At 37.2% G+C, this 17,549-nt stretch overlaps 12 protein-coding genes across 12 annotated transcripts; 8 read left to right on the top strand and 4 right to left on the bottom strand.

The window, feature by feature from the left end:
* Positions 1-550: 550 nt before the first annotated feature.
* On the top strand, positions 551-2,577 carry PRCAT00006028001 (Nrd1 complex RNA-binding subunit; the record flags this gene model as incomplete). Its single annotated transcript, XM_062956145.1, has 2 exons — positions 551-667; positions 757-2,577. 2 exons carry the CDS (start codon positions 551-553, stop codon positions 2,575-2,577), a joined length of 1,938 nt encoding a protein of 645 aa, XP_062812677.1.
* Positions 2,578-2,866: 289 nt separating this feature from the next.
* On the top strand, positions 2,867-5,215 carry FOL1 (trifunctional dihydropteroate synthetase/dihydrohydroxymethylpterin pyrophosphokinase/dihydroneopterin aldolase; the record flags this gene model as incomplete). Its single annotated transcript, XM_062956144.1, has 1 exon — positions 2,867-5,215. The coding sequence occupies one exon, from the start codon at positions 2,867-2,869 to the stop codon at positions 5,213-5,215; it is 2,349 nt and encodes a 782-aa protein (XP_062812676.1).
* Positions 5,216-5,347: 132 nt separating this feature from the next.
* GIS2 (mRNA-binding translational activator) lies at positions 5,348-5,893 on the top strand (the record flags this gene model as incomplete). The annotated part of the gene is made up of 1 exon (XM_062956142.1): positions 5,348-5,893. The coding sequence occupies one exon, from the start codon at positions 5,348-5,350 to the stop codon at positions 5,891-5,893; it is 546 nt and encodes a 181-aa protein (XP_062812675.1).
* A 198-nt stretch (positions 5,894-6,091) lies between these two features.
* Positions 6,092-7,084, bottom strand: PRCAT00006025001 (uncharacterized protein; the record flags this gene model as incomplete). The annotated part of the gene is made up of 1 exon (XM_062956141.1): positions 6,092-7,084. The coding sequence occupies one exon, from the start codon at positions 7,082-7,084 to the stop codon at positions 6,092-6,094; it is 993 nt and encodes a 330-aa protein (XP_062812674.1).
* Positions 7,085-7,214: 130 nt separating this feature from the next.
* PRCAT00006024001 (phosphoinositide 5-phosphatase) lies at positions 7,215-8,552 on the bottom strand (the record flags this gene model as incomplete). Its single annotated transcript, XM_062956140.1, has 1 exon — positions 7,215-8,552. The coding sequence occupies one exon, from the start codon at positions 8,550-8,552 to the stop codon at positions 7,215-7,217; it is 1,338 nt and encodes a 445-aa protein (XP_062812673.1).
* Positions 8,553-8,702: 150 nt separating this feature from the next.
* On the top strand, positions 8,703-10,262 carry PRCAT00006023001 (SF3a splicing factor complex subunit; the record flags this gene model as incomplete). Its single annotated transcript, XM_062956139.1, has 1 exon — positions 8,703-10,262. The coding sequence occupies one exon, from the start codon at positions 8,703-8,705 to the stop codon at positions 10,260-10,262; it is 1,560 nt and encodes a 519-aa protein (XP_062812672.1).
* Positions 10,263-10,370: 108 nt separating this feature from the next.
* PRCAT00006022001 (bifunctional DRAP deaminase/tRNA pseudouridine synthase) lies at positions 10,371-12,176 on the top strand (the record flags this gene model as incomplete). The annotated part of the gene is made up of 1 exon (XM_062956138.1): positions 10,371-12,176. The coding sequence occupies one exon, from the start codon at positions 10,371-10,373 to the stop codon at positions 12,174-12,176; it is 1,806 nt and encodes a 601-aa protein (XP_062812671.1).
* Positions 12,177-12,208: 32 nt separating this feature from the next.
* Positions 12,209-13,729, bottom strand: RIM21 (Rim21p; the record flags this gene model as incomplete). The annotated part of the gene is made up of 1 exon (XM_062956137.1): positions 12,209-13,729. The coding sequence occupies one exon, from the start codon at positions 13,727-13,729 to the stop codon at positions 12,209-12,211; it is 1,521 nt and encodes a 506-aa protein (XP_062812670.1).
* Positions 13,730-13,971: 242 nt separating this feature from the next.
* Positions 13,972-15,633, top strand: PRCAT00006020001 (Rab GTPase-activating protein; the record flags this gene model as incomplete). Its single annotated transcript, XM_062956136.1, has 1 exon — positions 13,972-15,633. The coding sequence occupies one exon, from the start codon at positions 13,972-13,974 to the stop codon at positions 15,631-15,633; it is 1,662 nt and encodes a 553-aa protein (XP_062812669.1).
* Positions 15,634-15,750: 117 nt separating this feature from the next.
* On the top strand, positions 15,751-15,924 carry PRCAT00006019001 (uncharacterized protein; the record flags this gene model as incomplete). The annotated part of the gene is made up of 1 exon (XM_062956135.1): positions 15,751-15,924. The coding sequence occupies one exon, from the start codon at positions 15,751-15,753 to the stop codon at positions 15,922-15,924; it is 174 nt and encodes a 57-aa protein (XP_062812668.1).
* A 145-nt stretch (positions 15,925-16,069) lies between these two features.
* On the bottom strand, positions 16,070-16,696 carry PRCAT00006018001 (uncharacterized protein; the record flags this gene model as incomplete). Its single annotated transcript, XM_062956134.1, has 1 exon — positions 16,070-16,696. The coding sequence occupies one exon, from the start codon at positions 16,694-16,696 to the stop codon at positions 16,070-16,072; it is 627 nt and encodes a 208-aa protein (XP_062812667.1).
* Positions 16,697-16,849: 153 nt separating this feature from the next.
* PRCAT00006017001 (uncharacterized protein) lies at positions 16,850-17,482 on the top strand (the record flags this gene model as incomplete). Its single annotated transcript, XM_062956133.1, has 1 exon — positions 16,850-17,482. The coding sequence occupies one exon, from the start codon at positions 16,850-16,852 to the stop codon at positions 17,480-17,482; it is 633 nt and encodes a 210-aa protein (XP_062812666.1).
* Positions 17,483-17,549: the final 67 nt, after the last annotated feature.

The raw sequence follows: 17,549 nt of genomic DNA, 5'->3' as shown, positions 1-17,549 counted from the left end.
ATAGAGCAGATTATCTGTGCTACAATCTAACAACTATCTGAAGTTAAGGTTGGAAATTTTCACTTCCGCGTAAAGTGCAGTACAGTTTGAAAAACAAGGACTGCTCAAAAAAAAGTGGAATCCGGGTAGTGAATTTATAACCCTCGAACTATAAATTGGAGCCCCTCGCCACTTTGTAATTAAAACTTTTAAGTAAAAAAGAATTCGTAATTTCTTTCAGCATTATCATCATAATTACTTGGAAATAGGTAATAACCTATTAGAGATCCGAATAAAGGTTAGATTAAGAGAATAATTCTATAAAACGAAATTCAAGCTATCGAAAAAAGTAAAATCATCGTATTCCAACATTCTTATAGTACTTTTTTGTATATTCTTTATTGCTAAGAAGTAGTTGAATTGATCTTGACGATCTAGTTGTAATATTTTTAAATTGTTTGATTTCATCTTCAGACACTTTTGCTTGAAAGAAAGATAAATTGTGCACATACTTCCAGAGTTGATATTTTTAGTCCTGAACTCGTAAAAAGTAACAAAAGTCATTTGAATAATGTCAGTGGTAGGAGAATTTGAAAATACTTTAAGGGAAATACCTACTTTAAAGGCACCGGGTATATCTGGTTCGCGTATTAAAAAGTTGACTGATATAGCAGTCAAAAATGTTCATGTAAGTATTATCGGCTAAATGCCAAAATGCATTTTGAAGAAATAACGTCTATCCAGTATATAGTATGGATTACTAACCACAAAATTTAGGATGAGTCTAAATTGATTACAACTTTATACTCAAATTGTAAAGCGGTGCCATCGGCATATAAGCTCAGTACATTATATGTTGTCGACTCGATTGTAAGAGTATATGTCGACGAAGCTAGAAAGAATAATCAAGAGATTAACGCCTCTGCTCCAGAAGGAACTTATGCCGCTGGAGTCTTTAGAATTAGTGAATTAATTGAGTCTTTGGTAGATGACACATTAGACTTAATGATTAGTAACTCTCAAAGAGTAAAAGTTGGTAAATTAGTAGATATCTGGGAGAGAGCGGAAACTTTCAAACCTGAAATTATTCAAAGAATTAGAACAAAGCATTTTGCATCCACTACACCACCTGGTTCGCCTCCCAGAATTAGTGTCGAGCCGGTTAAGCCAACAAACGCATCTAATCAATCTGATTCTACTAGTATTTTACTGGCGCTAGCATCCTTAGCGAAGTCTAATTCGAATAGTAATACCCCTAATCCGGCTCCCGCAGTTACTGCAGAACCACCTTCAAATGCTAATAATATTTTGTCACAGTTGTCAGCACTTGCAGGTGGTAATCATAACGGCAATGCCAACAATAGTAACACTATGAACAACTCTAAACCGGCTCCACCAGCTGCTGCCGGGCTTCCACCGGTGCCTCAAGTTCGTCCTCAAGCTGGCCCCCCCAACGGACAGAACGAGCAATATATCTTCAAAATGCTTCAGCAGATGCAAGGAAATGGTGCAAGCTTACCCCAGATTCCACATCAAAATATGCATGATAGTAGAAGGGGAAGAGATGATAATGCATCTGGTTATTCAAGAAGAAATAGATCGAGATCTCCGAATAGATTTGGTCAAGGTGGAAGAAGAGAGAGGTCACCTCCAAGACAACAAGGAATGAATAATTTTTCACCAAATCAAATGCAAAACCAAATGCAAAACCAACCGCAAATACCAACTTCAGAAATGAATATGCCTGGAACACCACATTATCGCCCTCGTAACGTTGGTTTCGACCAAAGCTTACCACAGGGATCATTCAAGGTTTTGTCAAGAACATTGTTTATTGGAGGAGTTCCACGGTCAATGGATGAAGCTGAATTGGCATCGGTTTTGAGGCCATATGCTGAAGTTCAATCAGTAATATTAAACAGCGAGAGAAAGCATGCATTTGTGAAAGTGTATTCAAGAAGAGAAGCTGAACAAGTGATAACTTCATTTAACAAGGATAACTCGCTACCATTGAGAACTCGTTGGGGTGTTGGTTTTGGTCCAAGAGATTGTTGTAACTATCAGCATGGCATCTCGATCATCCCCATTCAAAGATTAACTGATGCAGATAAGTCCTGGGTAGTTCAAGCCCAATGGGGTGGTACAGGTGGTCAACCATTACTGAGTGGTATGGTCATTGATGAACCTGATATTGAAATTGGCGCTGGTATTTCATCTAAGGCAATGTCTAAGAAGATGCCTACTAATTCTGCTAGAAATGGCCCGAAGTCTAACAAGCCAGGGGAGCCTGATGAAGACTATGTCAAGACTACGTTAATACCTCAACAGGCAGGACCGATGTCTCATGGAAGTCAACCAGATTTCACTACAATGACGCAATCATCTGCTAATCCCCTTTTTGGTTTGTTCAACAATAACAACGGTAATATGCCAAGTCAACCTCCTCAAGGTATGCCCAACGGGATTGACTACTCGCAAGTCGCAAACTACATGAATGGTATGCAAGGAAATGTGCCCCAGGCAAATGGCCTTTCCAACCCCAATTTAGGAGCACAATTGACCAACTTTTTCCAAAGTGGCGGTATGGGTCAACAATAAAAATATGCTCAAACTTTATAGTTTTAAATAGTATAATTGTAATATATTCTTTTGAATAGTTGATAAGATAAAATTTAGTCTCTCGTTTTGATTTAGCCGCACCAATAAAAAAAACTTCGAAAGTATAATTTTAGTACCCTTTAATGGATCATTAAAGATAAAGTAGCTCATTTTGCTTTTAAAATAAAATCTCAATCAAGCTAGCTTTATTTCCATAGTGCTGTTTTCATACAAAATTGGGTCAGGCTCCTCTCGAGCTGTAAAACGATTTTTTCACACGTCAAATACCATGCTAAGAGATACAGTCTTTGTTAAAGATTTAACTGCGACAGCAATTATTGGAAAGGACGCTTGGAGCAGGCCACTGCCCCAGCCTATAACGATTTCTGTTTCGTTGGATACAGATTTCCATGAAGCATCATTGACAGATAACTTGAAGTTCTCTCTTAATTATGCGGTCATATCTAGAAATATTATGGAGTACTTGAGAGCTAATGAACATAAGAATTTCCAGTCACTTGGGAATGTTGGAGAATGTATCAGTGAAATAGTGTTGGATCAGAAGCATGGCGGCGGTCAGATTGCTGAAGTGACTGTAAAGAGTACCAAATCAGAAATCAGAGCTGAAAGTGTTGAATACAAGATGATGCGATCAATTTTGGGAGACTGTCAACGAGCCGATGAAATTAAAGTCCGTAATTTGAAGTTATTGACTATAATTGGGGTTTTCACCTTTGAAAGAGCTAAGCGTCAAATTGTTGATATTGACTTGGAGATGAAATTACCAAAAAACTCGAATATATTAGTCCATAAAGTTGTCGAAGATGTCTCTATGTATGTTGAATCTTCAAATTTCAAGACCGTGGAGGCTTTAGTGATGTCAATTGGTCAAAGGATTTTTCAAGATCATGATAGAGATGTAGATTCAGTCACTGTCAGAGTGACGAAGCCTAATGCAATTAGCTATACCGATGGTGTGGGTGTGACATCAGAGATGACGAAGGATCTTTTCATAGATGCACAACCGCTTCAAAAAGGTGAAAAATCTAATGATCTGTTCAATTTACCGACCACTGATGAAGATAGCAACTTCTCAGACGTGTCAGATCATACAGCATTTATAGCTTTTGGCTCAAATCATGGGGACCAACTTCAGACTATCAATAAAGCAATAGACTTACTTTCAAATTACAAGATCAACGTTGTGGCGACTTCCTCATTGTACATATCCAAACCAATGTACTACAAGGATCAGTCTGATTTTTTCAACGGAGTCATTAAAGTTTCTTTTAGTAATAAAACCCCTCAAGAATTGTTGGCTGTATTGAAAGAAATTGAATACAAACATTGTGGAAGACAAAAGGATTTTGATAATGGACCTAGATCAATTGATTTAGATATTCTATTGTACGACAATGTTTCTATGAATACACCTGAATTGAAAATCCCTCATATCGCAATGTTAGAGAGAACATTTGTGTTACAGCCGCTATGTGAATTGCTACCCCCAGAATTTATACATCCTGTAAGTGCGGAGCCAATTCATAATCATTTAAAGCAACTTTTGGAAGTTTTGCCCGATGAACTGCTTCAAGAATCACTGCATTTGAAGGAGTATATCCCAATTCCTAGACTTGGTGTGCAAAATAACCCACTAGTTCTCGATCAGCTTCATGGAAAACATGCTACTTTGATAATGGGTATAATGAATATCACTCCAGATTCTTTTAGCGATGGCGGAAAGCTTTATGATTATGACGAAGATTCACTCAGTAAAAGTGCTTTAAAATTAATTGATCAAGGTGCTAATATCCTAGATATAGGAGGCGTTTCAACAAGGCCAGGAAGTAAAGAGCCCGAAGAAGAAGAAGAACTCAGGAGAGTTGTCAGGGCTGTCAGGGCTCTTCGGCAATCTAAAATACCAAGTGTTGCGAATGCTCTAATCTCTGTAGACACTTATAGAGCTAATGTGGCTGAGAAATGTTTACAGGAGGGAGCAGACATCATTAATGATATTTCGATGGGTCTATATGATGATCAAATGTTCAAAGTTATTGCAAAATATGGTTGCCCGTACATTATGAATCACACGAGAGGCACTCCGAAGACAATGTCAAAAATGACTTCTTATCCTTCGAATACAAATGACGATATCATTGAACTCATAGTTGATCCCTTGCAAGGTCATATTGAAAACAAACTTCCTCCTGACGTTGGAAATCTTATCAATGGGATATCTCGAGAGGTGGCTTTGCAGATATTTAAAGCATTCGATGCGGGAATAAGGAAATGGCAAATAATATTAGACCCTGGTATAGGTTTTGCAAAGGATATCCAGCAAAACCTTTTGATCCTTCAAAATGCATCCCTATTTAAAAAATATTCAATGTCGATCAGAGAAAGAGACTCTATATCCTATATTAGTTTCAATGGCCTTCCCCTCCTAATTGGTACTTCAAGAAAGAAATTTTTGGGCACAATTTGCAATGAACCAATTCCAGAGAAACGCGTAGTGAGTACCATAGCGACTCTCATAGCATGTGTTCAACAAAATGTTGATATCGTAAGGGTTCATGATGTTAAAGATGCAAAAATAGCTTTGTTAACAGGTGATGCAATTTATAGACACATATATTAAAGTAGTGCATGTACCGATATACTATTGGGGAGAAAAATTTTTCGATTACAGTAAAAGAAAATTGATGTAAAGATCTAAAAGAGTAGCACATTTAGGTGGTGGTATTTGAGTTGAGATATAAGTAGTGAAGGTATGGCGGCTGTATTTCCTAGGACGTGCTATAAGTGTGGTGAAGTTGGACATTTGGCCGATGATTGCCAGCAAGAGGAAAGATTGTGTTACAACTGTCGTAAACCCGGCCATGAAAGTACCGAGTGCCCAGATCCAAGACAGGCTACTCAGAAGCAATGTTACTCATGTGGTGATTTAGGACATGTGCAGTCAGACTGCCCAACCCAGTCCCAAGGATCCAAGTGTTATAACTGTGGTCAGTTTGGACACATTTCTAAGAATTGCAACCTCAGCGGATCCGCCAAAAAGCCAGTAGGTAAATTCAACGGCGGCAGCAGCAGTGCAAGTGGTAAAGGTGCCACAACTTGTTACAAATGTGGAGGACCAAATCATTTCGCTAGGGACTGTCAAGCAGGTGTTGTTAAGTGTTATGCTTGTGGTAAGACTGGTCACATTTCGAAAGAATGTCATTCAGTAGCTGGTGGGGAAAATGTTGGAGCTTCCAAGACTTGTTATAACTGTGGTAAGACTGGACACATCTCGAAAGAATGTGACAGCACGGATTAAATATTAATATCACAGTTTTTCTAAGATAATAGCTAGAATTAGCTTTTGAAGACCATCAGCCGTCTAAAGTGTTAGGGGCATTATTTCTTCCCCATAAAATAAAAAAAAGTTCTAAGGCTCTTTATTGTCATGATCAATGAATTTCGAAATGTTCTTTGTCCGATTATATATCATTGGTTAGGGTGATCTTTCTATAAATCAATTTATCTTGTAAGGTGTTCTCGTAAAATGTTTGCTATGCTTAACGGATTGTGAAAAGTCTACATAGACATCATGTCCATCGATTATGCATCCATCATGTAGCTTAGCATACGCTTTTTCAGCTTCTTCTTTCGTCTTGAATTTTACAAACCCATAGTTTGTGGTTTTCTTGTCACCTCTGACCTTCTTCACTATATTGCAATCTAGGACTTCTCCGAACTTGCTGAAAAAGACGGACAAGGAATCTTCAGATGTTATAGGATTCAAGCGCGCGAAGAACAAAGTCGAAGGTGATGGTTTCATTTTATAGTAGGGAAGATCTCCTATAAGCTCGAGTGTCAAAGCTTGATACGTTTCTTCGTCTTCTCCATCATTTTTAATCAACTGAGGCAATCTCAAACTCTTCAATTGCAATTCAGTTGGAAGTCCTGTAGGGTTCAAATTCGTATACGTGACTTTATCAAATGGATCATGAAGTATATGGGCATGTTTTATCCGGATGTCTTTCAAAAATCTGGATTCATCATCTACTGATGAGATATTTATTTGTTCCAAAACAGTGAAACCTTCCACTACCTTACCAAAAGGAATTCGAGACCCAACTACCTTAGGAGCGTCGGCCAAGTTAATTGTAAATTGAGATCCTACTTCGAATTCATCACTAGCAGTCTTTTTGGCTAAGAATGAGACAATGCCAATAAAATCATCATATGTTTCTCTAGTTTTTATCGTCAAATATTTCCCACGTTCAATGCTGGGGTAATACGATTTAACGTCAACAAAATTATTTATAGCAGCTCCACCAGCACCATATGGATAATCTGAGTCTCCACAAGTTATCGTTAGATTCTTTATTAATTCATAGAATGGGCAAAAGTTATAGTAATTAATTTGGCATAGCTTTAAAAAATTAAAGCTCAATAAAGGTTGAGACTGATGGAATAAGTCTATGACTATGTTGCCTTCGCTTGTCTCGAGCAAAACGCTCATTTATTATTGGCAATTTATTAGAGCAGGTATCACTGCCTTTATTGTATTGAGATAACCATTAAGGTAAATATCGATGCGAGAAAGCACCTTTACACCCATATATAATAGAAAAATATAACGATTAATTTGACTAAGTAAGTAAATAAAAGAGTGCCCAACTAGTTAGAAGCAAACCTAATGTTGTTAGTCTTCCAGTAGGAGTTGTTGAAAACCATAAGGCATTTGCAATGATGGAGTCACTTAGAGGACGAATAATTGATTGAATGAGCCTATCAAGATTTGTTATTTTCATGTAAACGTCAGTGGGACCTCCAAAGGGCTCCGAAATTTCAATTAACTGCTCTGTAAGGTCCTCTTGATCACTGTCACCAGTTATTATCTTCTGTTTCGGAGTGACTTGTAAGAAACCGCTGGGTGAAATGATAGACCTTGGAGGGTCAAATGGAACTGTAATAGAGAGAAATACAGGTTGATGATCTGACAAGAGCAAGGTCTTGATGCTATCATACCGGTGTATTAAAGGGGTCTTTAAATCGGCGTTGTTTTTCTTCTTTTTTAATAATGTGACATCATCTGATCCATAAGTAGATTGAAAAAGAATTCGGTCGCACCAAGATGGAGACCTTTTTGAATTATAAATGGCAGTGTTAACATGATATTTATAGGTAGGCTGAAAGTTTATGGGAGCTTCTTCAAATTCATTTAGTAAGTCCATATTTTTCTTTCCAATGTTCAATTCATCATATTCATTCACCAAGCCTCGAATCAAGCTTGCCGAGCTCTGAGATGGATCTTGTAGTGAAAGTAAACGTCTGGATTCCTCAGAAGAGTGTCTATACTTCTCAGCTGTGCGATAGTTCAAGTCACCCATTATAAAAGTATGAGAATTAGGTTTCAACAAGCTGTAGCCATCACCAAAGTCCAAGGACCTAGCTAAGTCAGTAAGAGACTGTATCCTACTTTTGTAGTAATATTCGCCTTCCCCAGCAGGCAAATGGACGTTAACAAATGAAAGATCTACCTTCTTTCCCATTCTGTTGTCCTTGCCATTTAAGTGATAAGTGAGCCTTAAACCAACACCACCTTTCAAAGATGAGTAGAAATACCCACAGCTACAGCTGGCAGTCCTAATCTTGTCAAATTTCAGTGGGTAAGGGGTAATCGCAATCATGCCGATTGCACCTAAATGACATACAGATAAGGTTTGGAATTTGACATCTTTTAATCCATACTTCTTGTACAAAGCCTCGATTAATAATGATGTTAATGCAAGTAAGTAATTATTAACTTTTTCTTCAAAGCTAGCCTCTAAGACTGAACAGAGCTCTTCAACACCAAAGATATACAACAATGCTAATTCATCCGGAAGTGATTCAGCAATTTTTGGAATTAATAGATCCCCATTAAGCCTTTGTCTATTAAGATTGTAGCTTAGTAAGTATAAAGGAAGCGACTCCAGAGAGGACATATTAATTTGTGTCACCCTGCAATATACGATCCTTTATATTCACCAGACAGCTGGATATAAATTTAAAGATCACCAACTTAAAGAGTGCGAGCACTCAAAACCATCAAATGCTCATCTCAAGTAAATATTAAGTCATAAAGAACAATCTCTATGCTGTATTTTGTGGAATCTCAAAGGCTACTATTGGAAGAAATAGATACTATAGAGGCAGCAATAGCTCAAAGAATCAGAAGAAATGTGGATATAGTACCAGAAACTGAGTTACTTCCAAACGACATATTATCGGGCTCTAGTAAGAAAAGGCCATATAAAGAAACTTTATTGCAGGCTCATGAAGTTAAGTATCTTATTGATGAGTTTAAAAATAAGTGTCAGAGCATAAAAGAGTCAAAAAAGACGAAGCAAGGCGTTTTCATGGACGAATTATCTATCCTTAAAGATCCTATGAATAACTTTACGACTTTTGACTTAAAGTTAAGTGAGATTAAGGCACGATATGATGAAAATGAGCAAATTCTTTATGAGGGATTGGAAAATGCATATGCGATGTATTCTAGTGCCCCGAAGTATGATGAAAGGGAGACAAGAAAGAAAAAGACCGTGAAAAGAAAGCATATCTTGAGTGAAGCAGCAGCCCATATAAACTTGGACAGAATATTTACAAATGAAGAATTTTATGGGAAGTACTTGGACTTAAATGAGTTCTATGGAATCTTTAAAAATATTTTCAAACAGGACATGACATACGTTGAATACTTGTCGACCTATGATAAAGTTCCTTATACATATACCGAAATGAATACTAAAAGTTACGTCGACTATTTAAGAAAGCTAGCAGAATATTTGGAGTCATTCATAAGAAGAGCTCAACCATTGTTCAATATCTCAAAATTACTAGAGGATATTGGCAAGGACCAACCCACAACCACTGTCAAGTTCCCTGAAGATGGTGAAGCCAATGTACATCAACACTATTGTAATGCCTGTCAAAAAAACTTTACGAACGAGAGTGTTTATAAGAGCCATTTGAATGGCAAAAAACATAAAAAAAACGAAATAAATGCAAAGCTACGTTCGGAAGTTGGTGGTGAATATAAAAAAAGCAAAGCAGACGAACTAAAGTTACTTGAATCTAAGATAAGAAAGCTTGGGGAGTTTCTTGATCCAGTCAGGAGTTCCACAATTTCGAACGCAGAGAGAAAATACGCTTTGACGGAAAGAGAGCGTTTACAAGAGATATTTTCGCTAGCTGGAGAGGAATCGGAATACACTACCGCATCTGATTCATCAAAAGCTCTGGACGATGATAATACTTCAAGTGACGATGAAGAGAACTCAAAAAATTTGCCTATAGGAGTTGATGGGAGACCAATTCCTTTCTGGTTATACAAACTTCAAGGATTGCATCAGACATATACATGTGAGATATGTGGGGACATTTCCTATAAAGGACGATCACTTTTCTCTAAGCATTTTGGTGGTGTTAAGCACCACCATGGTCTTAAATGTTTAGGAATACCTGACGACTACATGCCACTCTTCAAGGGAGTCGTGAAAATTAATGAAGCGACAGATCTTTGGCGTCGTCTAAAAAAAGAGAAGAGAATCAAAGAAGGTGATAAGGAAAATGCAGTTGAATTCGAAGACGAAGAAGGTAATGTAATGTCTGAAAAGGACTATATTGACTTAAAAAAACAAGGTCTTCTTTGATTCTTGGAGAAGATTTAGATTATATATATGGCTCAGTAATTTTTTTTTTTTTTTTTTTTTTTGAGGATTCTACATATTTATATATAGCGTCAAAGCCGTTGACAGTTAATGAATAAAGCCAAAAACAGGACTTATGACCAACTTTCTTCTATAAGATTCTTAATGAAGCAAAGCAGAATGGCCGAAAGGGATCTTAAGGGTACTAAGAGAGCATCTTCGCCAGTGGAAAATGTATCTGGTGACTTGAAGCTAAGAGACGAAAACGGGTTTAGGATGAAAAGACAAGTAGTCGATAAAGCAAAATTGAAGGCATTTGAACAGCTTGGAGGTGAAATGGCAACAGATAAAGATTTACCGAGGCATAAGACAATACAAGAAGAAGAAAGCGAAGGTGCTAGTTATACTATTGATGGGGCGTTGCGAAGGGTAAATCCATACTATTTCACCTATTTGACTTATTGTAAGATGAGATGGAGAGATAGAAAATTACTTGATATTTTTGTCGATGAATTTAGAGATCGTGACGCCAAATTCTATAAAGAGGCAATGTCATCAGGGAAAGTTACTATAAACAAGAAACCCGCAGGGACAGATACAATAGTAAAGAATGGTGATTTAATCAGTCACCGATGCCATAGACATGAGCCAGCTGTAAGCTCTAGGGATATTAAAATTGTATTTGAAGATGAGAACTTGCTTGTTATTGATAAACCATCAGGTATACCAGTGCATCCAACAGGAAGATATCGTTATAATACAATCACTAAAATCTTGCAGCATGAGATGGGAATTACAGTTCATCCGTGTAACCGTCTAGATAGATTGACGAGCGGTCTCATGTTTTTAGGGAAAAACTCCAAGGGAGCAGATTCTTTTGTCCAACAAATCAAGGATGGAACAGTTAGGAAGCTGTACGTTGCTCGGGTAGTGGGCAAATTTCCTTCGGACTCTGAAGTTATTGTTGATAAACCAGTAGTGACTATATCACCAAAGCTTGGCCTTAATCGAGTAGACATGGCGAATGGCAAGAATGCAGTAACTATCTTCAAAAGAATTACTTACGATTTGAAGACAAACACATCGATTGTAAAATGTTTTCCTAAGACTGGAAGAACTCACCAGATAAGAGTTCACTTACAACACTTGGGCTATCCTATCGCTAACGATCCTATTTACTCCAATGCTTTTGTATGGGGAAAAGATCTAGGGAAGGACTATGAAGGAGATTATACAGATATTATGGAACGATTGGACAGAATCGGTAAGGATAAGGCGTCTAGTACATGGTTTCATCCTCAAGAAGATGGGGAAATTCTATCAGGTAAAACTTGTGAACAATGTGATGTGGATTTATATACGGACCCAACTCCAAATGACTTGGATCTTTGGTTGCATGCTTTGAAATATGAAGCTGCTGATAAAAGCTGGTCCTATCAAACACAGTATCCAGATTGGGCCTTAGAAGTAATGAAACCAAGGATGGAATTGGCTATCAAAGAAGCCAGAAAGTGCGGTGAGACTCAAACTCAATTTAACGTTGGCGCGGTTTTGGTATATGATGGTGTCACTTTAGAAACTGGCCATTCTAGAGAGTTGCCTGGCAACACGCACGCAGAGCAGTGTGCATTGGAGAAGTACTACAAGAAAACCAATTCAGATGTGCCAATGGGTTGTGAAATATATACAACTATGGAACCTTGTACCTTACGGTTAAGTGGCAATCTTCCTTGTACCGATAGGATTCTTAAAACAGATATAACGACCTGTTTTGTTGGCGTCTTAGAACCAGACGTGTTCGTGAAAAATAACTCCAGTCTCAAGAAATTGACTGATAATGGAGTAGAATATATCCATATCCCAGGTTATGAAAATGAATGTTTAGAGATAGCAGAAAAGGGTCATGAAAAAAGATAAAAATAATTAAAATACCTTATGGAAATAAATAACTAGTCATTAGTATCATCATCATCAGAAAAGTTAAGTGTAACTTGTTTTGTTGAATAAACAAACACATCTCTTCGAGGACGACTTCCAGAAGTAATTGGCGATCTTATGTCTTCTTGATCATCTTGAACAGGTTGATTGGAGGATATTGCATTGATATCTTCATTCCGTATTCGGGATTCGACCTGCACATTATCGAGCTCTATTTGCTCATGATACTTCCTGAACGGAATTGGACTAGTGCTGCTGACAGATCGTGGTATTGCAAAACCGATTGAAATTATTCTGTCAGTGAATTGTAGAAACATCTTTCTGGCATTCAGCAAGATTGAATCTGGCTTCAATTGCAGTACAGCCCCTGAATATGGCTGAGCTAAACTCGAGCGACAATCATGTTCTAAGTCTACTCGGTGGACCCTTCCTTCGTTATTAGAACTATTGTCCAGTTCTTCTACAAAAAGCTCATAGCGATCAAGTTCGTATAATTCGTCTTCATAGAATCGTCTTCCCAAGACACCTTCTTTTTCTTTTGCTCTCATTATCAAGTTAAATTTGTTATACCATTCCCATGGAATCACAACACAAATCACATAGTTGACCACAGAGAAAAATTCGGATAACTCATAAACCCAAGCATTGGCGATATCTGCAATAAAAAATGCCACTGGGCTATAAACTAAGATGCAAGTCAATAATGATAAAAGCCAAATTCTTCGATTAGCCATGATGTGATGGATTTTTGTGACTAAATGGAATGATATTAAAGCAGCGTAGCAAATACCCATTGCAATTCTCACCAAGTAAATAAACGCAGGAAGGATAGCGTCTGCTTCATTATTAACAGAAAAGTCATTAAATTTAGTGACTGCCCATATGGCCTGAGATGTAACTGAAGCAAACACGCCAACGTAAAGCGTTAATCTTTTATCAGCCTGCCTCAGGAAAACTCTCATTATTACTTGGACCTGACTTATTTGAAGAAATATGATCGAAATGAATTCAAAAATTTTTAGTAACGTGGAGTTATTAATGTCTTCTAACAACTCTGCCCCGTTTAAGTATCCGTTACCATTTTGATTATGCAAAATAACTCCCGACTTCACAACAGTCAAAAGTAAAAAAACGGATGCGAATATAGTAGAACACCTTAGCAATAATGATGCCTTAATTGTATAGTTTGTTAGTACAAATATTGTGAAGAACCAGCTGATGATTGCCAGTACTGAGATCGAGTAGATGATAGGCGTAACACTATAGGCGAACCTTCCTCTCTCGCTATGAGTATATTTTATCCACGACTCTTCAATTATCGGGAGTGGTCGCAGGAAGCGATAGAAAGTGGAACTTAGTTTAGAGCTAAGCATAGGTATTGCATTTTTGTAGCATTTCTGTTGAAAGACAGCTTTCCCTACCAAATCAGCCTTATTGGTTAGCACATCTGTGACAATTAAGCCACGAGAGAGATCTATGGGATCACAAGAAGCGTAAGATCCAAATATCCATCTCGAAACTCTCCAATACATGGGACCAAAGAATCCAAGTTAATACTTGAAAAGCATAGAGTGATAAGGTGGTTGCGTTTCGAAGTGCAAATTTCTTGGGACCAAAGATATCAATCAATGCGACATTCATTGCATGGACGACATTTGTTCCTGATGTTAGCTGAAACACCATTATTTGCAAAACAGATAATGATCCACTCAAGCATAACTTCCTGATTACATTAAATCATTCGTCACTCGAAGAGGATCTGGTAATTTTTGTCATGGAAGAATCCTCAAAGGGATCACCAGAAAGTGTCAACTCACAACCTCAAACATCTTCGAATCAAATTGACTTAGACCGTTTGGCGCCAGCGACTCATGGCAGGTCAGATTCCACCTATTCACGTAACTATTCATTATTACGTATCTATGAAAACGATTGCACTTCAGATAATGGTGAGTTAGAAGGAACTACTGAAGAACAACCGTTGAGTAATGATCTTAATAACACAATCGAGTCGAGTCAGTCTTATATCGAGCCTATCTGCTCTGGTTCTATCAACTCTTTATTGTCTTCAGACTTTGACCGATATGGCTTTAAAAAGGCTTCGACTTATCATAAAACGACAGTTGACCAATACAATAACTGGTTTGGCGAATATTCTCAATACTGTCTTCGCAGGAAAAGAAAGTGGAATTTATTGATGAAAAACAATGGTCTACAACTAAGCTCAGAAGCAGATATTCCTACTAGGTTTCCTCCAAGGTCAGATAAAGTGAAAAAGATGATAAGAAGAGGCATACCGGCGGAATGGAGAGGAAATGCGTGGTTCTTTTATGCTGGCGGCTACGAAAAGCTCAGTAAAAATACAGGCGTATATGCACAAGTCGTTCATAATACACAAGGGATCAAAAACAAAGACACAGAGGTCATCGAAAGAGATTTAAAGAGAACATTCCCTGATAATATTTACTTTAATGACACACTTAAGTTCGAGGTCGTAAATGACAAAGGCGATGACCCGAACTTAGAAACACCACCTTCCACTGAGTCCAAGATGATTCAATCATTAAGGAGAGTTCTTGTAGCATTTGCTCATCACCAACCTCAAATAGGATACTGTCAATCGTTGAACTTTTTAGCAGGGCTTTTACTATTATTTATGAATGAAGAACGAGCTTTTTGGCTATTAGTTATAATGACTGAAAGGATTATCCCAAAAGTTCATTCCGCTGACTTAGAGGGTGTCCATACTGACCAGGGTGTACTAATGTTATGTGTGAAGGAATATATTCCTCAATTATGGGCAATCTTAGGTAAAAACTTTGATGGTGAGGTACTTACGGAAGATCGAATTCTCACAAGGCTTCCACCAGTAACGCTTGTGACATCATCATGGTTCATGTCTGTGTTTGTTGGAGTCTTGCCCGTGGAATCTACCTTGAGAATATGGGATATTTTATGGTATGAAGGATCAAAGACCATCTTCAGAGTTTCTCTTACTATCTGTAGGATGTGCTTTGATAGTCCGGAATTTCAAAAAGCTAGAACTACTTGTGGTGGAACGGAAATGGAGCAAATTGAGCTCTTCCAGTTGATGCAAAACTTTCCAAAGAGTATTCTTGATCCAAACATTCTAGTAGATAATTGTTTTAAAAAAATCGGAGGGTATGGATATGGTTCATTATCGCAAGAGGAAATTAATAAATGTAGAATATTTGTTTCCAAACAAAGAGCAAAACTAAAGTCTAAAAAAAACTCTGGGATAGCTGCAGAGATGACGGACGAAGAAAGAAAGGCTCTAATGTCCGGTTCTTTAGGTCCTGACAGCTTTGATGATGTGCATGATATATATGGTTTCCACAGATCTATCATGAGTGGCATCACTTGGAACAAACACATCAGCAACAGGATGAAAAAAAGGTTTAGTAGAAAGAAATAGCAATTGATATATAGACCATCTTCTCCCAAAATTTGCATTTTAATAGAGTGATCAAATTCGCACGATAAAATTAATTAAAACATTTTTAAATTAAGTGGTATATGCTGACTTACAAAAATGCAATATCCATATCTTATTTCCAGGGTGGCAGACCCAATATTTGCCATAAGTATCGGTATAGCATCTTATTACTCTCATGAACAAAGAGTTCAACGCCCCGAGGGGCATTCATTAAGTGATTTAATAATTAGAAAGTACAGAAGAGTCTTTCCAGCGGACAACAAAGCATGAAAGTTTGAGAGTATTTACTATGAGAGATCCGATTGCTCATCGAATTTTATTTACAGCAGCAATCAGTAGACTCACTACTTTTTGAATACTTCGCTTAGTTCAATAGGCAATTATATATGGTCGAATGAGTTTATATTAGGTTTATTTACTTTGCCCAATTAGCTTTTAATTTACTTAAGGCATCAGATGCTTTCAGGTCACTACCTAAATCTGATTTCAAGATTTCATATATTTTGTTCCATGTAATATCCAGAATTGTAATGGGCTCACTAACATCAGGATCTTCACTCTCTGGTGTTGTACTTTTTGGCGTACTTGCTGATGGAACCGGAGCACTTATCATTACTTTAAATGCCATCTCATCATCCGTTACAGGAAGCGATGAAAGTAATGATGTATCTTGAATAACTTTGCCTTTGAGCAATAACTTTATGTTAGACGGTGTTATTTCTTCATTTTTGAGTTGATCAGCTATCAAACTCTTTTTCACGGAATAGACAGTGCTTGACAACGGGACTTCAGTCAATTGTGATATGAATTTATATGGAGGCTTTATTGAAACGAACTTTAATGTAATCATAGACTTCGTATCGATCAGCTGCTTTGCTTTTGGCAAGTTAACATTCATCTGAGGTAATGTTGGACCCAAAGAATCTATTTTATAGTAGTCTGCACTTGAATAGAATTTACTTGGATCAACCTCTTGTGATAAGTTTATTAACTCTAAGTAGGTGGAGACAAATTGCCTCTCATTACTTGTTACAACTGACATATTCGTTTGCCCACTGGGATTTTAATCGTATTTTATGATAGTCGTAAAATTAATTTATGAGTTATTGATGTCGTGTACAGATTAATACCATGATTAATAGTATTTATCTATTAGAATACACAATTAACTATAGATTCTCAAGAACGGTGGTTAATGAGCTTCTTCAAATCTTTTAAAAAATCAAGCTATACACCAATACCACAGGAAGGTGATGGTGCGCCTTTGCCGCCTCCAGCTACCAATCCATCAAATCCAAACTCAATAAAAACGAAATTGCAGAAGTTGAATCCTTTTAGAAATAATTCGGTATTCCTTGAAGATGACGATAATTATGTAACATCAGAATCGGGATATTTTGAACTTTCTAGATGGGATAGAATGCTTATATTTAGTCTCACATTTGCTGGTTCAGTGTCCTGTTATCTTATTTGCCTATTTTTGTTCCCCATTTTATCATTAAAACCCAGAAAGTTTGCATTATTGTGGTCTTTAGGATCAATATTCTTTTTGGTAAGCTTTGGTGTATTACAAGGGTTTTGGCCATACATGCAACATTTATTTCTGTCTACACGAATAATATTCACTGTTGTTTTCGGAACGTCTATAATTTTAACGTTGATAAGTGCGTTATCTTTAAGAAGTACAATTCTTTCGATCATCTTTGCAGTAATACAATTACTAAGTGCCTTATGGTATACTGTGAGCTATTTTCCAATGGGAAAGCAAACTATAAATCTTGCAGGTTCAGTTGCGAGAAGTCAGGTTGATAGTTGGATCAACTCATGATAGTACAAAGTTTCCTTTTTTTTTGCACAAATCTCAAATTGTCAGTGGGTATTGAATGTGTTCAATG

This window comes from Priceomyces carsonii (assembly GCF_900007245.1).
Source record: "Priceomyces carsonii strain CBS4050 genome assembly, scaffold: Debaryomyces_carsonii_scaffold_7, whole genome shotgun sequence".
Lineage (NCBI taxonomy): Eukaryota > Fungi > Ascomycota > Pichiomycetes > Serinales > Debaryomycetaceae > Priceomyces > Priceomyces carsonii.
Note: the sequence above shows the minus strand (reverse complement) of the source record. Positions and strands in the feature narration are given on the sequence as shown.